Source organism: Rhodotorula toruloides, assembly GCF_000320785.1.
Source record: "Rhodotorula toruloides NP11 unplaced genomic scaffold Scaffold15, whole genome shotgun sequence".
Taxonomy (NCBI): Eukaryota; Fungi; Basidiomycota; class Microbotryomycetes; order Sporidiobolales; family Sporidiobolaceae; genus Rhodotorula; species Rhodotorula toruloides.
In genome coordinates, this window is record NW_015622975.1 from 434,456 (window position 1) to 451,401 (window position 16,946).

At 62.4% G+C, this 16,946-nt stretch overlaps 8 protein-coding genes across 8 annotated transcripts in view; 3 read left to right on the forward strand and 5 right to left on the reverse strand.

Annotated features, from left to right (window-relative positions):
- RHTO_01911 (ubiquitin family protein) overlaps positions 1-820 on the reverse strand; it is a gene marked incomplete at both ends in the record, with an annotated part of 1,720 nt that extends 900 nt beyond the window's left edge. The window contains 2 exons of the mRNA XM_016415590.1: positions 12-350; positions 407-820. Coding sequence (XP_016272564.1) covers positions 12-350; positions 407-820 — 753 coding nt within the window. The remainder of the gene's footprint in view (positions 1-11; positions 351-406) is intronic.
- A 528-nt stretch (positions 821-1,348) lies between these two features.
- On the reverse strand, positions 1,349-2,055 carry RHTO_01912 (uncharacterized protein; the record flags this gene model as incomplete). Its single annotated transcript, XM_016415591.1, has 2 exons — positions 1,349-1,360; positions 1,891-2,055. The coding sequence occupies 2 exons, from the start codon at positions 2,053-2,055 to the stop codon at positions 1,349-1,351; spliced, it is 177 nt and encodes a 58-aa protein (XP_016272565.1).
- Positions 2,056-2,578: 523 nt separating this feature from the next.
- Positions 2,579-7,019, forward strand: RHTO_01913 (jumonji family transcription factor; the record flags this gene model as incomplete). The annotated part of the gene is made up of 10 exons (XM_016415592.1): positions 2,579-2,918; positions 3,069-3,477; positions 3,535-4,472; positions 4,530-4,791; positions 4,847-5,580; positions 5,640-5,725; positions 5,783-5,819; positions 5,875-6,134; positions 6,189-6,358; positions 6,425-7,019. 10 exons carry the CDS (start codon positions 2,579-2,581, stop codon positions 7,017-7,019), a joined length of 3,831 nt encoding a protein of 1,276 aa, XP_016272566.1.
- A 384-nt stretch (positions 7,020-7,403) lies between these two features.
- RHTO_01914 (large subunit ribosomal protein L14) lies at positions 7,404-8,136 on the forward strand (the record flags this gene model as incomplete). Its single annotated transcript, XM_016415593.1, has 4 exons — positions 7,404-7,427; positions 7,578-7,662; positions 7,745-8,017; positions 8,120-8,136. 4 exons carry the CDS (start codon positions 7,404-7,406, stop codon positions 8,134-8,136), a joined length of 399 nt encoding a protein of 132 aa, XP_016272567.1.
- Positions 8,137-8,443: 307 nt separating this feature from the next.
- Positions 8,444-9,427, reverse strand: RHTO_01915 (precorrin-2 dehydrogenase / sirohydrochlorin ferrochelatase; the record flags this gene model as incomplete). The annotated part of the gene is made up of 1 exon (XM_016415594.1): positions 8,444-9,427. The coding sequence occupies one exon, from the start codon at positions 9,425-9,427 to the stop codon at positions 8,444-8,446; it is 984 nt and encodes a 327-aa protein (XP_016272568.1).
- A 760-nt stretch (positions 9,428-10,187) lies between these two features.
- On the reverse strand, positions 10,188-10,736 carry RHTO_01916 (uncharacterized protein; the record flags this gene model as incomplete). Its single annotated transcript, XM_016415595.1, has 3 exons — positions 10,188-10,423; positions 10,482-10,616; positions 10,679-10,736. The coding sequence occupies 3 exons, from the start codon at positions 10,734-10,736 to the stop codon at positions 10,188-10,190; spliced, it is 429 nt and encodes a 142-aa protein (XP_016272569.1).
- A 585-nt stretch (positions 10,737-11,321) lies between these two features.
- RHTO_01917 (glycoside hydrolase family 5 protein) lies at positions 11,322-14,726 on the forward strand (the record flags this gene model as incomplete). The annotated part of the gene is made up of 12 exons (XM_016415596.1): positions 11,322-12,133; positions 12,195-12,314; positions 12,373-12,535; positions 12,593-12,713; positions 12,790-12,871; positions 12,932-13,135; positions 13,225-13,279; positions 13,341-13,550; positions 13,606-13,703; positions 13,763-13,871; positions 13,970-14,044; positions 14,100-14,726. The coding sequence occupies 12 exons, from the start codon at positions 11,322-11,324 to the stop codon at positions 14,724-14,726; spliced, it is 2,676 nt and encodes an 891-aa protein (XP_016272570.1).
- A 121-nt stretch (positions 14,727-14,847) lies between these two features.
- Positions 14,848-16,920, reverse strand: RHTO_01918 (monooxygenase; the record flags this gene model as incomplete). The annotated part of the gene is made up of 9 exons (XM_016415597.1): positions 14,848-15,069; positions 15,126-15,290; positions 15,353-15,388; positions 15,455-15,649; positions 15,703-15,791; positions 15,851-16,001; positions 16,056-16,236; positions 16,314-16,551; positions 16,626-16,920. 9 exons carry the CDS (start codon positions 16,918-16,920, stop codon positions 14,848-14,850), a joined length of 1,572 nt encoding a protein of 523 aa, XP_016272571.1.
- Positions 16,921-16,946: the final 26 nt, after the last annotated feature.

A 16,946-nucleotide genomic window follows, 5' to 3' on the forward strand; every position in this document is an offset into this window, starting at 1 on the left:
CGAGCAGAGACCGTCCAGCTCGCGCTCGTCTCGCCTTGCACGCCCTTGACCGGATCGACGACGGGGTAGAAGGCGGAGAAGTGCCACTCGGGCGCGAGGGTGAGCGAGACAGACGCCGAATCGAGCGGAGTCGGCGGGAAGAGGTAGATGACGGGTTTGTCGCCGCGCAACCTCAGAACCAGGTGCAGGACAGCTCCGTCGGTGATCCCGTACCTGCCGAGCGTCTCGCGTTCCTCCAACTGTCTCCCAGCGAAGATCAAGCGCTGCTGGCCGGGCGGCATCCCTTCGCTCCCCTCCAAAACAGCCTTCAAAGCCCAAACCGTAGCGCACGACTCAATGGAGACGTAGATCTAGTCCGATTTGTACAGAGTCAGACACCAATCAAGCGGGCACGTCGAAGACGCACCGTCTTGCCCGTGAGCGTCTTGACGGCAATTGAGATGGTCCTGTGCTTGTCGGCGACCGGTGCGGGGCAAACCATCGTGATACGGAAGAGCGGGAGGTCGTCCTCCCAAACCTCAAACTGCCTCTCCCACGCTCCCTCAGTCACCGTAACCCACCTCCCTCCCGTACACGACCTCTCGACAAACAGCGTCCGGTACCCCTGCGCACCCTGGAGATGGCGAACGATCTGATCGACGAACGTATTGTACGTCCTGTCGGGAAGGTTGACAAGCGTGTCCTTGCCTTCGTAGCGGACGAGGACGAGCGTTGCCTCCGAGGTCGTGCGGGAGAGGAGGGTGTCGGTGCGGGAGGTGCCGGAGCGCTCGGAGCAGGCGACAGAGGCCGTCTCAGAGTCGGTGTTGTGCATCTTGCTCATGGTAAGCAAGCAGACAGCCAGCAAGCGAGGTGTGAGCGGTGCGGAGTGAGGAGAAGGACGAGAAAAGGTGAGCAGGTCCGGGTCGTCGACTCGAGCCGGGGCGCTTTGGCTGCAGCGGCGTACGTAGGGCATCAGTGAGACGGCAAAACAGCTACGGATGGGCCAGCGAAGCAGCACGCACCCGACAAGCGTCTCCTCCCCGCCGACCTTCCCAACTCGCGCCTCTCTCCGCTCGCTCGACGACCAGCAAGAGAGTAGAAAGCCAAGTTACAGTAACCGAGTGTAAAAAGTAGGAGGAAAGGAAAGGGAGGGAGTGCGGGTGCCTGCTACGGTGAGGGAGGAAAGCGAAAGGTGTCGGTGAGAGTGTGAGGAGGAGGACCCTCGCGAACCGAGGCTTTTGAGGGGTGCGTTGCGGCGCCGGGAGTGGGGCCGTCGGCAGTGGCGTTGCGGTACGAGGAAGACGAGTGGAGTACAGTGAGAGCAAAGGGTCTAGGCGGCGGGAGGAGGGCGAGGCGGGAGTGGGTGCGCTTAGATGAGGTCCTGCGCGGCCAAGTCGGAGAGTCAGCGTTTCCGTCTGCTACAGATATAACCTAGGCAGCAATTTACGGCTACGTTCATTGGCATCTCGTCAATCTGTTTGACGGACGCCGGCCGGCGACGAGCGAGGCGGAGAGGCGGAAAGGCGGAGAGGCGGAGAGGCAGGCCGGGTCGAGAAGGACAGGGAGTGTGCATGATGAGATGAAGGGTCGGCGAGATCGGGTGCGCGTTTCATACCGTGAGCCGTTGTGAACGGCGAACCGGGGACAGGAGCCGTTCGTAAGAAGGCGAGAGAGGCGGGCGGAGGACGAGGAGTGAGGTTACAGGCTTGATAGGCATCGAGGGTAGTGAGGTGCCCATGTGGTCGGGAGAGGCGTCGTTAGGCGTTGTGCGCTGATTGTGCCGCGAAGCGTTCCAGCTTGCGCATCGCTCGTCGGCATTGATCCTGTGCGTCGAGGTGTGCTAGCACGGCGTCTGTCTGCTCGAGGCTGCTCAGCAAGAGCTCGAGATGAGGAACGCGAACCGGAACTCACCAAGGCCGCTCCTTCTCGCCGTTGAGGTTCACGTGGTATTCGCTCAGGCAGCTGGAGCTGCGGCGAGTCTGCCGGCGAATGGTTGATGCTTGAGTAGAGGACGTCTGGTGCCGCGTCGGGCGAGAAGAGGGAGGAACTGGTCGCGTAGTCGAGGAGGAACGACATGTCGAGGGGGTTGAGTCTGAGGAGGAGAACGGTGTCGACTGAGGGAAAGGGAGGAAAGGAAAGACGTTGAGCGCTACAGGACACCGCAATGTCATGCTTGCGCCACTTTGGCGGAATCTCGCTCAGCCTAGCGAGAGTCAGCGGGCTGAGTAAACGCGATGGCGCGAGGAGCGAGGAGCGAGGGCTGGCAGAACAGCGAATCGAAGCGTGAACCGGCTCGGTAGGTCAGTAGGCGGTCGAGGGAGACCGTCTTGTCATGAACAGCCAGAAGCGAAGACCTCGCATGGCGAAGCGAGGCGTCCGGACCCGAAAAGAGATGAAGCGGATAGGTGGTCGAGGCGAAGGGGGTTTGCCACCGCAACCGGCGCGACTTGCGTAGTGTGAGCAGTAACACAGCAGTCGTAGCACGCCGTCTAGCACCCTCACAGCTCCCCGCGCGTGAGTCGAGGTGGTCGTCCGGTTCACAGGGAGCAGGCGAACTCACGCGCCAGCTCTCGTCCCGCTGCCACCGCCGGCTGCAGCAATGACGGGCACAGCAGAGCCCAGTGCACACGCTGCACACGCTACAAAGCCAGCAGACCCAGCAGCGACGCTCCCCTCGCCCGTGCAAGACCCGCTCCCCGCGCCCGCATCTTCATCTCGCACCGACTCGCACGCCGCAACAGCCCAGTCCAGCGACCTGTCCAGTCTCGAGAACTCGTCGTCGGCAGAGGACAGCGTCAGGGTCATCGCGCGGCCAGCTCGCAAGGTTGGAAACGCTGCCTCTCCCGCCCTTCGCGCAACCCCGATGCAGCAGCTTCCCAGCAACGACATGCTTCCCAAGCTGCCTGGAAAGGGCGCAGCGAAGAAAGAGGACCGCTTTCGTGAGTCCTGACACCTTTCTAGCGTTCCGGCGGGATTGGTCCGACCAGCTGTACCTTCTCGACTCTGCGACCCCCTTCTCCGACATGATGGATGAGGGGGCGAGGAGCGGCTTTCTCGAGATGGCCGAGCTGACCAATTGGACACCACAGCCTCGCCGCCGCAAGCGCCGCCCACTCCCGCCGCCTCCCACTCCTCCCCCGAGATGCCCAAGATCCCCCTCCCTTCGTTCGTCAAGGAAGACGACCTCTCGTCCGAATCCGACTCGTCCTCCGACGAAGATTCCTACGGGGAAGAGAAGCCGCCCCGCCCCACTCGCTTCTCCAAATCCACAGGCTTGCCCCGTCCCCGACCCAGCTACTACTACGACGCCGACTACGATCCCGGCACGACGGCTGGGAAGAAGAAGAGGCACAGGAGGGGTGGGTTCAAGGGTGTGCCGGTGTTTGAACCGAGCATGGAGGACTTTGCGGCGAACGGAGGGTTCTACGGATATGTCAAGCGGATTGAGAAGTACGGCCTGAGGAGCGGGATCGTCAAGGTCGTCCCGCCCAAGGAGTGGTGCGTTCGCTGAGCCACCTCATGAAGCTGAAGGAGCTGACGAAAGCGCACCCGCAGGTCCGACTCGCTCAAGCCGGTCGACAAGCCCCTGCGCGACATCCGCCTCCGCGACGCGATCGAGCAACACATCTTTGGCTCGCAGGGCGTCTACCGCGTCGCGAACGAAGCCAAGTCGCGCGTGTGGAGCCCGCTGCAGTGGAAGGAGATGTCGCTGCGGCCGAAATGGGACGGGCCGGACTTGTTGGCGGAGGAGAAGAAGGGCGACAGAAGCGAGAGGAGGGCTGTGAGTGAGAGGGTTGCGAAGAGGCAGAATGGGGAGGAGGATGGGGGGAGTGCGAGGAAGAAGGGAAAGGGGAGGCAGGTCGAGGACGAGGGGGAGAGCGATGAGGCGGAGGAAGCGGACGAGGAGGATGCTGCGTTGCCCAAGGGTCGCAGGACGCCCGCTCGCAAGTCAAAGGTCGACACCCCCGCCAAGGCGTCCGCCTCGAAGGCGAAGAAGGAGAAGTCGCCATCGGAGGAGGCACCCGACTTGGCCGCCAAGAAGAAACGCCTCTCTGTCCTACAGCGCAACGAGACGACCGAGGAAGAGTGGCGTGACTTCGTCGACCACTTGTACGAGCTCCCGCACGGCATGACCAAGGACGACTACACGGTCGAGCGCATGCGCGACTTCGAACGCCGGTACTGGCGCACGTTGACATTCGGCGAACCACCCATGTACGGCGCCGATATGGCCGGCTCGCTCTTCGACGACTCGGCGACCGCATGGAACGTTGCCAAGCTCGGCGACTTGTTGCCGAAACTCGCGCCGCAAGACTGCCAGATCCCCGGCGTTGTCACGCCCTATCTCTACTTCGGCATGTGGCGTGCGACCTTCGCTTGGCATGTTGAGGATGCCGACCTGTACTCGATCAACTACATCCACTTCGGCGCGCCCAAGTTCTGGTATTCGGTCCCGCAGGAGCAGGCGGAGCGCTTCGAGCGTGTCATGGAGGGTGCGTCGCGTTCGTTTTGCTCGGCTCGCGTGTTCCCGCTGACATTGAATTCCGCAGGCTTGTTCCCGACGGACCGCTCGAAATGCTCGCAGTTCCTCCGCCACAAAGCCTTCCTCGCCTCTCCCAAGATCCTCGCCAACCACGGCATCACCCTCAACCGCTGCGTCCAGCTCCCCGGCGAGTTTATCCTCACCTACCCGAAGGGCTACCACTCTGGCTTCAACCTCGGCTTCAACTGCGCCGAATCGATCAACTTTGCGACGGAGAGGTGGTTGCCCCTCGGCAAGGTCACGAAGCACTGCCACTGCGTTGAGGACTCGTGCGTCGGTCTGGACGCTCGCCCGTGATCTGTCTCACTGACACGCGCACCGCAGGGTCTCGATCGACGTCAACATCTGGCTTCGACAGGCGGCGAAGGAGGAGCACCTCAAGCGCGGCGACCCTTGGCCGTACGACGAGCTCGAGGAGCAGGCTCTCCTTGCGCAGATCGAGGCCGAGGAGCGCGCCGAGAAGGAGCGCGTCGCCGCTGCTGCCGCTGCCGCCGCTGCAGCGAGGAAGCGCGCTTCGACGGGCGCGGATGGCCAGCCGCGCAAGAAGCCTCGACCCGCAACGACGCACCTCACGCCCCTTCAGCAGCGCTCGCTGTGCCTGACACCCGCCGATCCTGGCGCCATTGGCCCGAGTGTGGTGACGATGACCATCCTCGAGGCGTTGCAGTCGGTCGACATCCTGCCGCACATCCGCCAGCAACTCGCCCTGCTCGTCCAGCGCTCGAACGGCCAGTACACGCACAGCAGCCACATTCGCCTTCAGGTCGTCCCCCACCCTGCGCCGCACCTCATTGCACCTCCTGCTCCGCCTCCTCAGCCCCGCTCGAACCCGTACGGCTCTTCGGCGTACCACTACCCTCAGCAAGCTGTCCAGCCCAAGCCAACGAACAGCTCGGCTGCGTCGACGGCTTCTGCGCCCCCGGCTCCTCCGCCCAAGCCCGACTTCCCTTGCGCGCTCTGTCCCGACTTGAGCACCGAAGGACTCGTCAGGGTTGGCGAGCCGGGCATGAAGAACAAGAAGAAGCTCGAGGCGCACCGCATCTGCGTCATGTTCACCCGTGCGTCCGCTAATATCTCGTTCGCCACACGCGGTCAAGCTGACCTTGACGTTTTGCAGCCGCGACCTGGATCGACGTCGACCCCGAGACGAACGAGGAGATTGTTCGCGGTTTCTCGAAGATCGAGAAAGCCCGCTGGAAGCTCGTGAGTCGTCGCGCTCGCCTCGTACTCGGCCAAGCCTGACGCAGCTTCTTCTCGCAGAAATGCCAACTCTGCACCGAGACGCACGGCACGAAGGGTACGTCGTGCCACCTTGTTCGTCTCCGGTCGCGTCTGACCCGTTGCGCCTGCAGTCCAATGCACGAAGGGCAAGTGCACGAAGGCGTTCCACGTTACCTGCGCCGCCCACGATGACGCCGGGGTGCACCTCGACGCGACTGTTCCCGACGAGGGCAACGAGGGTCAGGAGGTCAGCATCCTCGGCCAGGCGCGCCAGAAGACCCCGACAGCGAACGTACCGACGCAGGAAGGTGCCCAGCCGCCGGCGTCCCCGAGCAAGCAGCCGAACAACGACCTCATCCACCTCACCGTTCTCTGCCGCACGCATAACCCGGTGCGTCCGGCCGTCGTGTGTCTGCTTCCGTAGCTGACGTGCTTGATCTCCCAGGACTACCAACGCCGCGAGTCTGAGCGGAGGGCCGCTGAACTGCGCTCCAAGGTCGAGGCGCTCAAACCTGGCGACCGCATCCGCGTCAAAACGAACAACGGCAACTACGACGTCACGTTTGCTTCGGTGGATAAGGAGAAGGAGATGGTTGCCTATGCGTTCGACGATGGGTGCGTCCGCGCTGTCAGCAGCTCTCGATCATGTGAACTCGCTGACGCTCTATCCCCGTCACACAGCAAGCGCGGATCGGTCAAGTGGAAGAACATCTTGTGGCCCGAGTCGCCCGAGGTCTTGCGGAAGAAGGAGGAGGCCGCCCTTCGCGCTCAGCAGGAGAAGGCCGCCATTCTCGATCGTCCCGCGTACAAGGCGCCGCCGAAACGTGCGAATCCTGCCGTCGTCGTTCCGCTTGCGCCGAGCGCGCCGCCTCCGAACTATGGCTACCAGTACCAGCCGCAGTACTCGTACTACAACGGTCCGGCTGGGCAGTCGTCTTCGACGCCTTACGGCTACGCCCAACCTCCGCACCCCGGCTACGCGTACGGCCCGCCTTCGCAACCCTACCAGTACAGCTATCCGTCCAACATCGCTCCACCTGCGCGATACCCTCCTCCGCCTGGACCTTACGGACCCGCCTACCAGCAGCAGCAGACGCCTGCGCCTCCGACATACCCTGGACCAGCTGCTTCGTCGCCGGCCTACCCGTCCCAGCAAGTCCCGCAGCAGCAGCAGCAAAGGCCGCTACCGCCGTTCGCGTCCTTTGCCAGCATGGCCGCCCAGACGCCGCCTCAGCCCAACGCACACACAAACGCCGCGCCGAGCGCGAGCGCGTAAAGCGCAGCGCCGGTGGCTTTCGGTTCGTCACCCAGGAAGGACCACTCGCTTGATCGCCTCACCCCTCATCTTGGCCGCTTTCTCTCTCGCACACCTGATCTATCTCTCCACTCGCTTGTTGTACCGTCTTTATCGCCGTCTTTGCAGTCTCTCGCACCTCGCTTGTCCCCCTCCTTATTCGAAGGACCCCTCTTCCCTCGCGACCTCGCCACTCTCGCATGTTCTCCGGGTCGTTTGGGTCAAATTGCAGTGCTATCAGTTATCGCAGTAGCCCATTTAGCCCGTTCCCAGCGAGTGAAAGCGGACCTCTTCGCCAGCATCGCCTCCTGGACTTCTTCTCCTCGCTCGCTTGCTCACAAACCGCTTCAGGACCGCTTGCCCGCCATGCTCGGTCTCAAGGCGACGATGGTGCGTCCACTGAGCCGCCTGAGCAACCACCGCACGCGCTGACCATCGTTTTCCCTCATCTTCATCTCCTCGACTGTCGAAACCCCTCACACCTCGACGACTCCTTCCGAACGGCTGAACGGTGCTTCCGGGGTCTTTGCGAGGCTACAGGCCATTATTGACAACTCGGGCGCGCTCGTCGCCGAGTGCGTGAACGTGCTCAAGGTCAAGACGGGTCACGGCATGGCACGGATCGGTGCGTGGGCAATACTCGCAGGTTCGGCAGCTGGAGGAGTGTGAATGCTGACTGAATGCACTGGCGCCCTCACTGCCCACAGGCGACGAGATTGTCGTGGTCGTCAAGAAGGCGCGAGGAGTGGGTCTGCAAACGGGCCAGTCGGCAGCGAACAAGGTCCGCAAGGGAGACGTCCGACGAGCAGTGGTCGTACGAACAAAGTACCCGACCCGCCGACCAGATGGCCGATACATCCGCTTCGACGACAACGCTGCCGTCCTCATCAACCACAAGAAGGAGATGATTGGGAACCGGATTGGCAGTGTCGTTGCGGCAGAATTGAGGGCGAAGGGATGGGGGAAGATCGTGTCGCTGGGTGAGTCGCGGTTGCTCTCGCATCGGCGCGCAGGTCGGATGCTCGCCGGGTCTCCTTGCTCCTTCTCGTGTCGCGGTTGCGCTGACCTCGTTCATCCTGCAGCTCCCAAGGTTGTCTAGGTTATAGGCAGGGAGGGAAGAGGCGGGCGCGGATGCACCAGCCCTGCATTGTACAACACCTTCGCATCTCGAGGCTGCGAGACAGCACGAGAAGCTCACTTGAGCGGAAGTGCGCGAGTCTCGCTTCCCTGTTCGTCCATGTCCCTCTCTCAGCTGCGTCAAGGAGCGCATATGTACGCTGCCTTCGCGAAGCCTCTCGCCCCGCTTTCCCCTCCACTACGCTCCCACTCGCTCTTCGCTGGCTTCGCTCCGGTCGCACATCTCTCGAAAAGTCTTCGATGCTTCTTGTGACGTGTGTTCCAGGATTTTACTGCCGCCGCATCCAGAAGGCCGCCACTGCTCCTGCCGTTGCCGCGCCCAGGACGAAACCGGTCGAGCCCATCACGAAGGGGCACTTGGCTGCGCTGCCGTCCGGATCCTTGACGACAGGGCATGTACCGACGCCAAGCCGACTCGCGAAACTCGCCAGCCAGCCAAGTCCGCCGTACTTGCCGCGATTGACGTCCCAGTACCCTCTCGCCTCATCCTTCTCCCATCCCGCCAACACCTCGTTCCGCATCCGCTCGTCCATCTCGCCGAGCTGCGCCAAGCTCCACTTGTCCGACACCCGGATCATCCAGCCCATTCGTCGCTCGATCGCCTCCTTGCCCGTCCCTTTCTCGATCTCCCTCAAACCCTTCCTCAGCTGTCCGACATTCTCAATCGCCTCGCCCGCGTTCTCCGGTATCGCACGCTCGAGTTTTCGTCGAATGCGAGCTGCGACTCGCGGACCCTTGCCCTGCGTCGAGACCATGACGCCGAGGCTTCCTCGTCGAAGGACCGAGCCGAAGTAGAAGTCGCATTCAGGAGGGACATCGGCGACGTTGACGGGGATGCGGCGAGCTCTGCATAGTCGGCAGATCTTGGTCGAGAGAGTCGGGTTCGGGATAGCGGTGAGGACCATGTCGATCTCGTCTCCGTCGAGCAATGCGAGATCCTCCTTGTTCTGCGTCGGGTCAAACTCCTGCTTCCGCCACTCAATCTCGATACCTTCTCTGCCCTTCTTCGCGTCCTCGCTCTCGCCCTCGACGCGCCATCGAAACTCGTCGTCGATATCCTCGTTGTCCGGTGCGAAGAGGACGAGCTTCTTCGGCCGCGCGCAGAGGAGATGGTAGAGTCGGGATGCGGCGACGGGTCCGCCGCCTGCTAGGAGAATCGTGCGGGTTCGGACTTGATAGGCGAGGAGGAGGGAGTTGGTTGGATGAGGGGCGGGGTAGGGCGAGGGGGTCGAGGAGGAAGACGGGGAGGACATTGCGGGCTGAGCAGGTGATGTAGAAGGAGATGGGACAGGTGAAGGAGTTCGCTGGGCGGGCTGAAGGTAACGTCGATCTGCGAGAGGGCGAGCAAGCGGTGAGCGTATCGTCCGGCGATATGAGACGCCCTCGGGACAGAACAGGGACGCCAGTACGTACAAGTACAGCGGTGTAACCACGCCGCAATGCCCTAGACCTGTCGAGTGCCGACGACGAACGGTCCTGGTTCGAAAGCGATGAGGACGAGGGGAGGGCGGTACAGGTCGCGAGAGCGGGTCGTGGAGGTCTGATGAATTAAAGCAGCGTTCTGCAAGCTTATCTAGCGGCAAGAGGCAGCCCGGCGGGATGAGCAGGCGTTGTGGTCGAGAGCAACCTTCGCTCGCTTCGAAGTCCCTCTCGCAGGTTGTCGTAGTGGCTCGCCTTCACTCGCTGAACCCGAGAGGCTTCTCACGGAGCGATGTACAAGGTCATGGGATGCAGCGAAGACCGGTGCGATTAGCGAAAGTCGCATCAATCCATAGATACTCTTCGCCATCCTCGACACCGACGCCTTAGGCTTGCACGCGATTGCCCGTTCCTAATCCAACGTGCTGCACTCAGATTGCGACTCCTTAAGACTGTGGGCCGGCGAGAGGCGGTGATTGCGAAGTTGAGGAGCGAGCGAGTTCCTCCCTCGTCTTGCTCGAAGGCGATAACTGCGACTCGGTCATACCCTATTCCGAATAGTGTCCAGCAACGATCTGTTGGGCCGTGCGGCGGCTATGGCGCAGTCTTGTTCCGGCGCCTCTGCAGTGTCGTCGACAGCTCGGCAGGAGGACAAACCGCGGCCTGCACCGCGGGTGCGTCTAGCTCAGCGTAGTCGGACCCTCCGCCCCAGACTGACGGCTGAGCTCGTCGAGACTCGGGGGTCTCGTGGTCGAACAGCATGGCGTGGTCGATGCTGTAAAGGGTTGTCAAGAGGTCTTGTCGAGGCGGTTCCGACGGGAGCGACCAGACTGCGCAGACAATCTGAGAATCTGAGCTGCGTGAGGCAGAAATGAGGGCGTAACTGACCGGTTCCGACAGGAGCTGCGGGCATCACGAGCGGATAGTCGCCGACCTCGAGAGCGTTGACGACGTCCAGCTCGGTCCAGGACGGATGGGACGCGACTTTCTGCTCGATGTATAGTTGCCGGACTGCGTGGAGTGCTGCATAGCGAGTACGGAGCTGGTCAGCGAGGGTAGCAGGACGACGCGGAGAACGAGCGTACCGTAAAGTGCGCCCCATCGCGCCTGCCGCCGCAGAACAACCTCGTCGATCACAGCCATAACGCTCTTGTGTACCTCGCCGTACTCGCGAAGCTGTTTCGCGTGTTCCTCCGTAGCCTTTCCCTGAAACCAGCTGTCGATGGCGTCGTGCGTCCAGGGTGGGCATTCTTCGCTTGGCGGAAACGTGCGGCACACGCAAAGAGAATCGGGAAACCAGGGTCCCAGGTCGTTGTAGAGCAGGCCCCAAGGCAGCAGGCGGTGTATGTAGAGCGGGTCGACGGCGATGTGTGAAGAGATCGATCGAATGGAGGCGGCTCGCGCTCGGTACTGGCGAGGTTCATGCGTAGAAGGAGGGGTGGAAGCGGGAAGCGATGAGGAGGAGGAGAGCGCCAACACGGGCGCGGGACGAGTTCGTTCGAGTCTGCGTGCAGTCAGAAGAGTTCGTAGAGCCTCTGCAGCTCAGCCAACTGCCTCAGCACGGTGAGCGGTCGTCGTGGTCGCTTGCAACCTGTCTCGCTGTCCGTCTCGCTCTTGCACCACGCTTTGTCTGCTTCCTTCCGCTTGCTGTGGCTCCGCACTCGATTGGAAAGTGTCCACGGACGTCGACGATGCAGCTGTGAACCGCCCCGCCTCCTCCACCTCGCGATGCAGCCTCCCTCGCCTCCTCCACACTCGCGACGACTGTCGACACCTCCTCCTCCCGCTCTCCCGCCCAAGATAGCGCCGCCGCCTCCGCCAGCACCGCCAGCGAGCCATGTCGCAATTCCGGTCACGCCAACTCGCTCAGCAACGCACGCTGTCCCCGTTCCTACCCCTCCAACTCCATCAACCTCGACTTCGAGACACCGCACGAACCCCTCTTTCTCCGGACCCCCTCAAGCGCAAAGTCGGAGCACGAGTATCGACTTGACGCCGAGTCGGACGTATGCGCTTGCTGGGACGGGCGATGGAGGGGAGTACGAAGCGTACGAGATGGGTGCCGTTTACGGTGCACGAGGCGCGAGGGAGCGAGATCTGCCAAACTTGCCGTCGAGCGACGACGAGGAGGCAGAAGGGCTGCTTGGAAGGACCGGAGGAGGGCGTGGACAGAGGGGATGGTTCGTGAACGGGAAGAAGAGCAAGAGGCGACGACGGAAGGTGTCGCCGATGTGGATTTGCGGAGGAGCCACAGCGCTCGTCTTGCTCGGCGCAGCGGGATGGTGGCTCTTTGCGCCGCTCGAGAGGCCGTCGCTCGCAGACAAGGCTACGGAAGTCGGCAAAGCGCCCGTCATCCTCCACAATACTCCTTCCTCTGCGACTTCCCCTCTTCCCGCTCCGTCAGTTGTCGATTCGAGCGAATGGGAGGGTGGCCTAGCTCCTGGGAGTAGCGGGAGCGAGACAGCGCAGTGGCAGACGGGAGGAGATGGCGACACGGTCCTGATGTCGAACGGGTCTTCCTTTGTCTACCGGAACGCGCTGTACGTTTCGTCCTCTTCGGCTCGCTACAGAAACCTCATTAACACCGCTCGTTTTCTGCAGAGGCGGCACCTTCACCTCCGACCCGTTCTCGCTCAACGCGCGCCCGCAACGACACGCCAAGTCGCTTGCAGAGCAGTGGGACTGGCAGTACGACCGAATGCACGGCGTCAATCTCGGCGGGTGCGTCTAGCGCGACTCTGACCGCATCAACGACAATTGACTGAACTCCGTCGCGCAGCTGGCTCACGCCTGAACCGTTCATCACGCCCGCCCTTTTCGAGCCCTTCCTGAACGCAACCTACCCGGCTGAAGACGAATGGACGCTATCGGAGGCGCTGATACGAGAAGGAGGCGAGGCGAGGCTTGAAGAGGTGTTGAGGCGGCACTACGATACGTTCATCGTGCGTCCCGCTCGTTCCCTCCTTCCTCCGGCGGCTCTGACGCGCGGCTCGTCCCAGACCGAGATCGATTTCGCAGAGATCGCTTCGGCGGGGCTGAACTGGGTCAGGCTGCCGGTGCCGTACTGGGCCATCAAGAAGTGGGAGGGCGAGCCGTTCTTGGAGAAGGTCGCTTGGGAATGTGCGTCGAGCCTCTCCTGTCTGAGAAGCAGTCCGTTTGGCGGCTTCGGGACTAAAGCTTGGCGTTGTGCGCACAGACGTCCTCAAGGCGGTCGAGTGGGCGAGGAAGTACGGCCTGCGGATCAACTTCGACCTGCACTCCGTGCCGGGGTCGCAGAAGTGCGTATCCTCTTCTCGAGACATCTCGCTCGACGAGGCTGACGCTCGTCCTCCTCGCAGCGGCTGGAACCACTCCGGCCGACTCGGTCCCATCGGCTTCCTCCATTCGCCCTCCGGCATCTCCAACGCCCAGCGCGCGCTCGACCTCATCGCCACGATCGCCGAATGGAGCTCGCGAGACGGCGTCAAGGAGGTTGTGGGGATGTTGAGTATCGTCAACGAGCCGATGTTGCAGGTGATCGGCGAAGGCGCGTTGAGGGGCTTGTGAGTCGCGCCCTCCCTCGTTATTTGCACGTCTAGGGTCCGCGCGCGTCTCGGCGCAGGCTGTCCGCTTACCCTGCCGTTCTGCCAAGCTACCTCCAAGCCTACGAGACGATCCGCAACATCACCGGCTACGGTTCTGGTCCTGTGCGCCTCGTCCAGCTCGACTCTTGCTCCGTCACAGCGCTGACGTTGCATCATTGCGCAGTTCCTCGCGTTCCACGACGGCTTCAAAGGTACTCGGCGTTGGTACCACTTCCTCGAAACGCCGTCGCCCGAAACCGTCGCCGCGGAGACGCCAACTACGTCAGGCGACTTTGTTGGCATCAGCGGGATGGACCGCGTCGGGCTCGACTCGCATCGCTACCTCGCTTTCGCCGAGCCGGACTTGCGGAGCGTGCGGGAGCAGGTCATGAAGGTTCGCCCGCGTCTTTCGCTCTCGGAGGCTGCGATTGCTCACGCTTCGTTGACAGCCGTGCTTGAAGTGGGCGCCCGAGTTCAACAAGACCATGGCGTACTTCGGCATCGCCATCTCGGGCGAGTTTGCGCTTGCCGTGAACGATTGCGGACGGTGCGCTCCCTCCTCATCGCCTTTCAACAGCACGGGCAACTGACTCGCCCGACTTGCAGCTTCCTCAACAACGTCTTCCAGGGCTCGAGGCTCGAAGGAACGTTCCCGAACGCTAGCGCGCCGATGTACCCGCCGAGTGTGCCGATTGGGACGTGCGAGCGGTGGGAGGTGAGTTCTCGCCGTGACGGTCTGCCTGTGGCGCAGCAGTCTCATGCTGTTGCTGGGCTATATCTTCCCGCGGAGGATTGACGCCTTTCCCTGCTTAGGACTACTCGACCTGGACGGACGACTTCAAAGCGTCTCTCCGAGACCTCGCGCTCGCTCAAATGGACACCTTCCAGGTGCGCTGGCACATTTCGCGCAATTGACTCTCGCTAACGGCTTCGGCTTCCGCAGAACTGGTTCTACTGGACCTGGAAGACGCTTCCCTCGACGACCCACCTTCCGCACCTCCCGGCAAACCCGCTCTGGTCCTATTCGCTCGGGCTCCAGGAGGGCTGGATTCCGACCGATCCGCGCGAGGCTCAGGGCTTCTGCTTCGCCTACGAGGAGCAGCATCCGTCGACGACCGGCGAGGCCGTCAAGAAGCGTCCGATCCCTGGTCCGACGGACGGCTGGAAGGTCGGCAAGCCGGCTGAGGGCGAGACGGGGATGTCATACGGTCGCATCGAGCGCGGCTTAGCGGCTGACATGCATCGGGCTGCTTGGCCGCCGCTCGAGTTCGACCTTCCTTCCGCCGACTTCAACGGCGGCGGCCTCGACGTCTCCACCCTCCCGGTCTACACTCGACCTCCGCCGAGCGTTGGCTCGACGCTCGCCTTGCCCGGGCCGGTGGGATCGAAGAAGGTGGACGTAGCGAAGGCGTTGGCGGACGGAAGGTTGCGGTCGTGGGTCAAGCCGATTGAAGGCTGCGAGTATCCCGACACGTGGGCGAGGGACGAGGTGTCGGCTGACGGAGGTGAGCTTTGGAGGGTCGGGATGGCGCGGCCGCAGTGCAGCGTTGGCGGAGTTGGCGTCGCATAGATTCGCTTCTCATGACTCGTTTGTTCTTCTCTCGATACCGCTTGTCGTTTCCTCGCATAGTCTGTTCTCTCTTGTCGCATCCCCGTGTCACGACTACCCCTCTTCGCATGCATTCGCAATCCTAGTTCTTCGTTACCACCCGCAGACCAGCCTTCTTCGCCGCCACCTCTAGCCAAGTCCGCTGGCAGTGGAAAGTCGAATCTATCTGGCGAGAGTATCGTACGAAATGCGAAATGGCGAAGACTTCGGCGTCGTGGTCGTAAAGGTCGAAGGAGAGAGGGCGGAGCGAGGCTGGAGGCGGGCGAGGCGAAGTCGTGGTGTAGCGGTGCCAGGCGTCTTGTTGCTGCGTCAACTGTCGTCAGAACGATAACTTGGCAGATGGCGGGGGGAAAGACTCGCCTTCCGACCAAGCGCCTGCGCCCCCTCGACTCGCGCTCTCCTCATCCGCTGAAAGGTCTCGAGCGCCAGTCCAACACCATCGGCGTCCCCTCCCGCAAGCGCCAGGCACAAAGCAATCGTTGCTCCGTCTTCGACTGCCTGCGAGCCGCCTTGAAAGGAGGTGGGCTGTAGAGAAGTGTTAGGAAGGCTCCGCGAAAGAAGCCCTCTCAGCGAAAACTGGAGCGCACCATCATGCCGTGAACCGAGTCGCCGACGAAGCAGATCTGCGTGCGGAGAGCGCAAGACGTCAGCTACGTACCCTGAGAAGCGAGCGGAATGCAAGAACTCGCCTTTCCGCCCTCGCTGATCCACTCTTCCTCCGGCGGTTCATCCAAGATGGCCCAGTGCAGCGAGCTCGGAAAGTACCCGACAGCGCGCCGCAGTACCGGATCCCAGTCGTGTAAGGACGCGAGGACTTCGTCGATAGGCTTGCGGTCTCGCCAGTCGAGCGAGGCGGAGTGGCCGGCGTCGCGCTGGGTGAAGGTCTGAGAAATGGGGTGAGCATGGGGGAGAGGAGTGAATGGCGAGGAAGACGTACGAAAGCGAGAGAGCGGCTGTTGTCCATCGGGTAGAGGCAGACATGGCTGTCGGGACCAAGCCAAGTGCGGATCTGGCCGTCGAGCAAGTCTGCGCGAAGGAGGGAAGTCAATGGGTCCTCCATGCGCGGGGGATGGAGGAGGACGCACGCGAGACGAGCGGGTCCTGCGCCACCGCTTCGGCAGAGATGGCGGAACGGTGGATTGAGTAGCCCGACGGTTTTCGCTGCTTTTCGAGTCGGTCACGAGGCGCGAGAAGCTTCCGAGCGACCGAGTGTACGCCGTCGGCGGCGATGACGACCTATAAGCTTTCTCAGCACGCCTCGAGAGCCAAAAATTGGAGAATTGAACGCACATCGCCTGGCACGACTTCTCCGCTCCGCAAAACCACTGCAGGCTTATCCTCCGCGTCCCAGTACTTCACGACCTCTGAGTTGAGGCGGATCTGTACACCTAGCAATCGCGCTTCGACGCCGAGGGATCCGAGGAAGGCGGCTCGTCGACCTTGCAAGATCGGCGCGCAGTATTTGGGGGCGCTGGTGCAACGGCCACCACGATCAGCGCTCGTCAGCTTCGCGCAGCCAAGAGGGAGAAGACGGGTGAGGTGACGCACAACTCGCAGACGTTCTCCTCCCAGATCCTCTCGCCCTCCTTGTCTTTGAACAGCCACCACCCGCCCTTACTCGCCGCTTGTGCATACATTTCCTTGCCTACACCCCATCGCATCAACATTTTGCTCGCATTCGAGCCGAACAGGATCGAGTCGCCGTGAGGAGAGATGCCGGAGGAGCGTTCCAGGACGGTCACTGCGAAGCCTTGCCGTGCGCAGGCTATCGCAGCGGACAGGCCGGCTGCAGAAGGAGTCGCAGCGTCAGCAGGTGAGCTAGCCAGCTGCAAACTTGCCCGTTCACTGGAAGAAACGTACCGAATCCTGTTCCGACCACAATCACCCGCAACTTCTGGTCTACCCGCAGACCGCTGAAAGCCAGATCGCTTGGAGCGTACTGTGCGCTCCTTCGCGAGTCGCCAGAATACGCTTCAGCCGGCAGCTGAACAAGGCGGGTGTGCGGCGGCCGTCCTTCGCTGCTGATACTGCTGTCGTAAGAGGTCACAGTCGGCGAGGCGGTAGGCAAGGTTATGTTGGCGCGGAAAGAAGCATCAGAGGAGCCGGAAGAGCCGAGCGAGAACCTGCTCTTGCGCTTCTTGAGGAAGAATGGCATCGTGCGAGCGAGGCCGAATGAGCGTT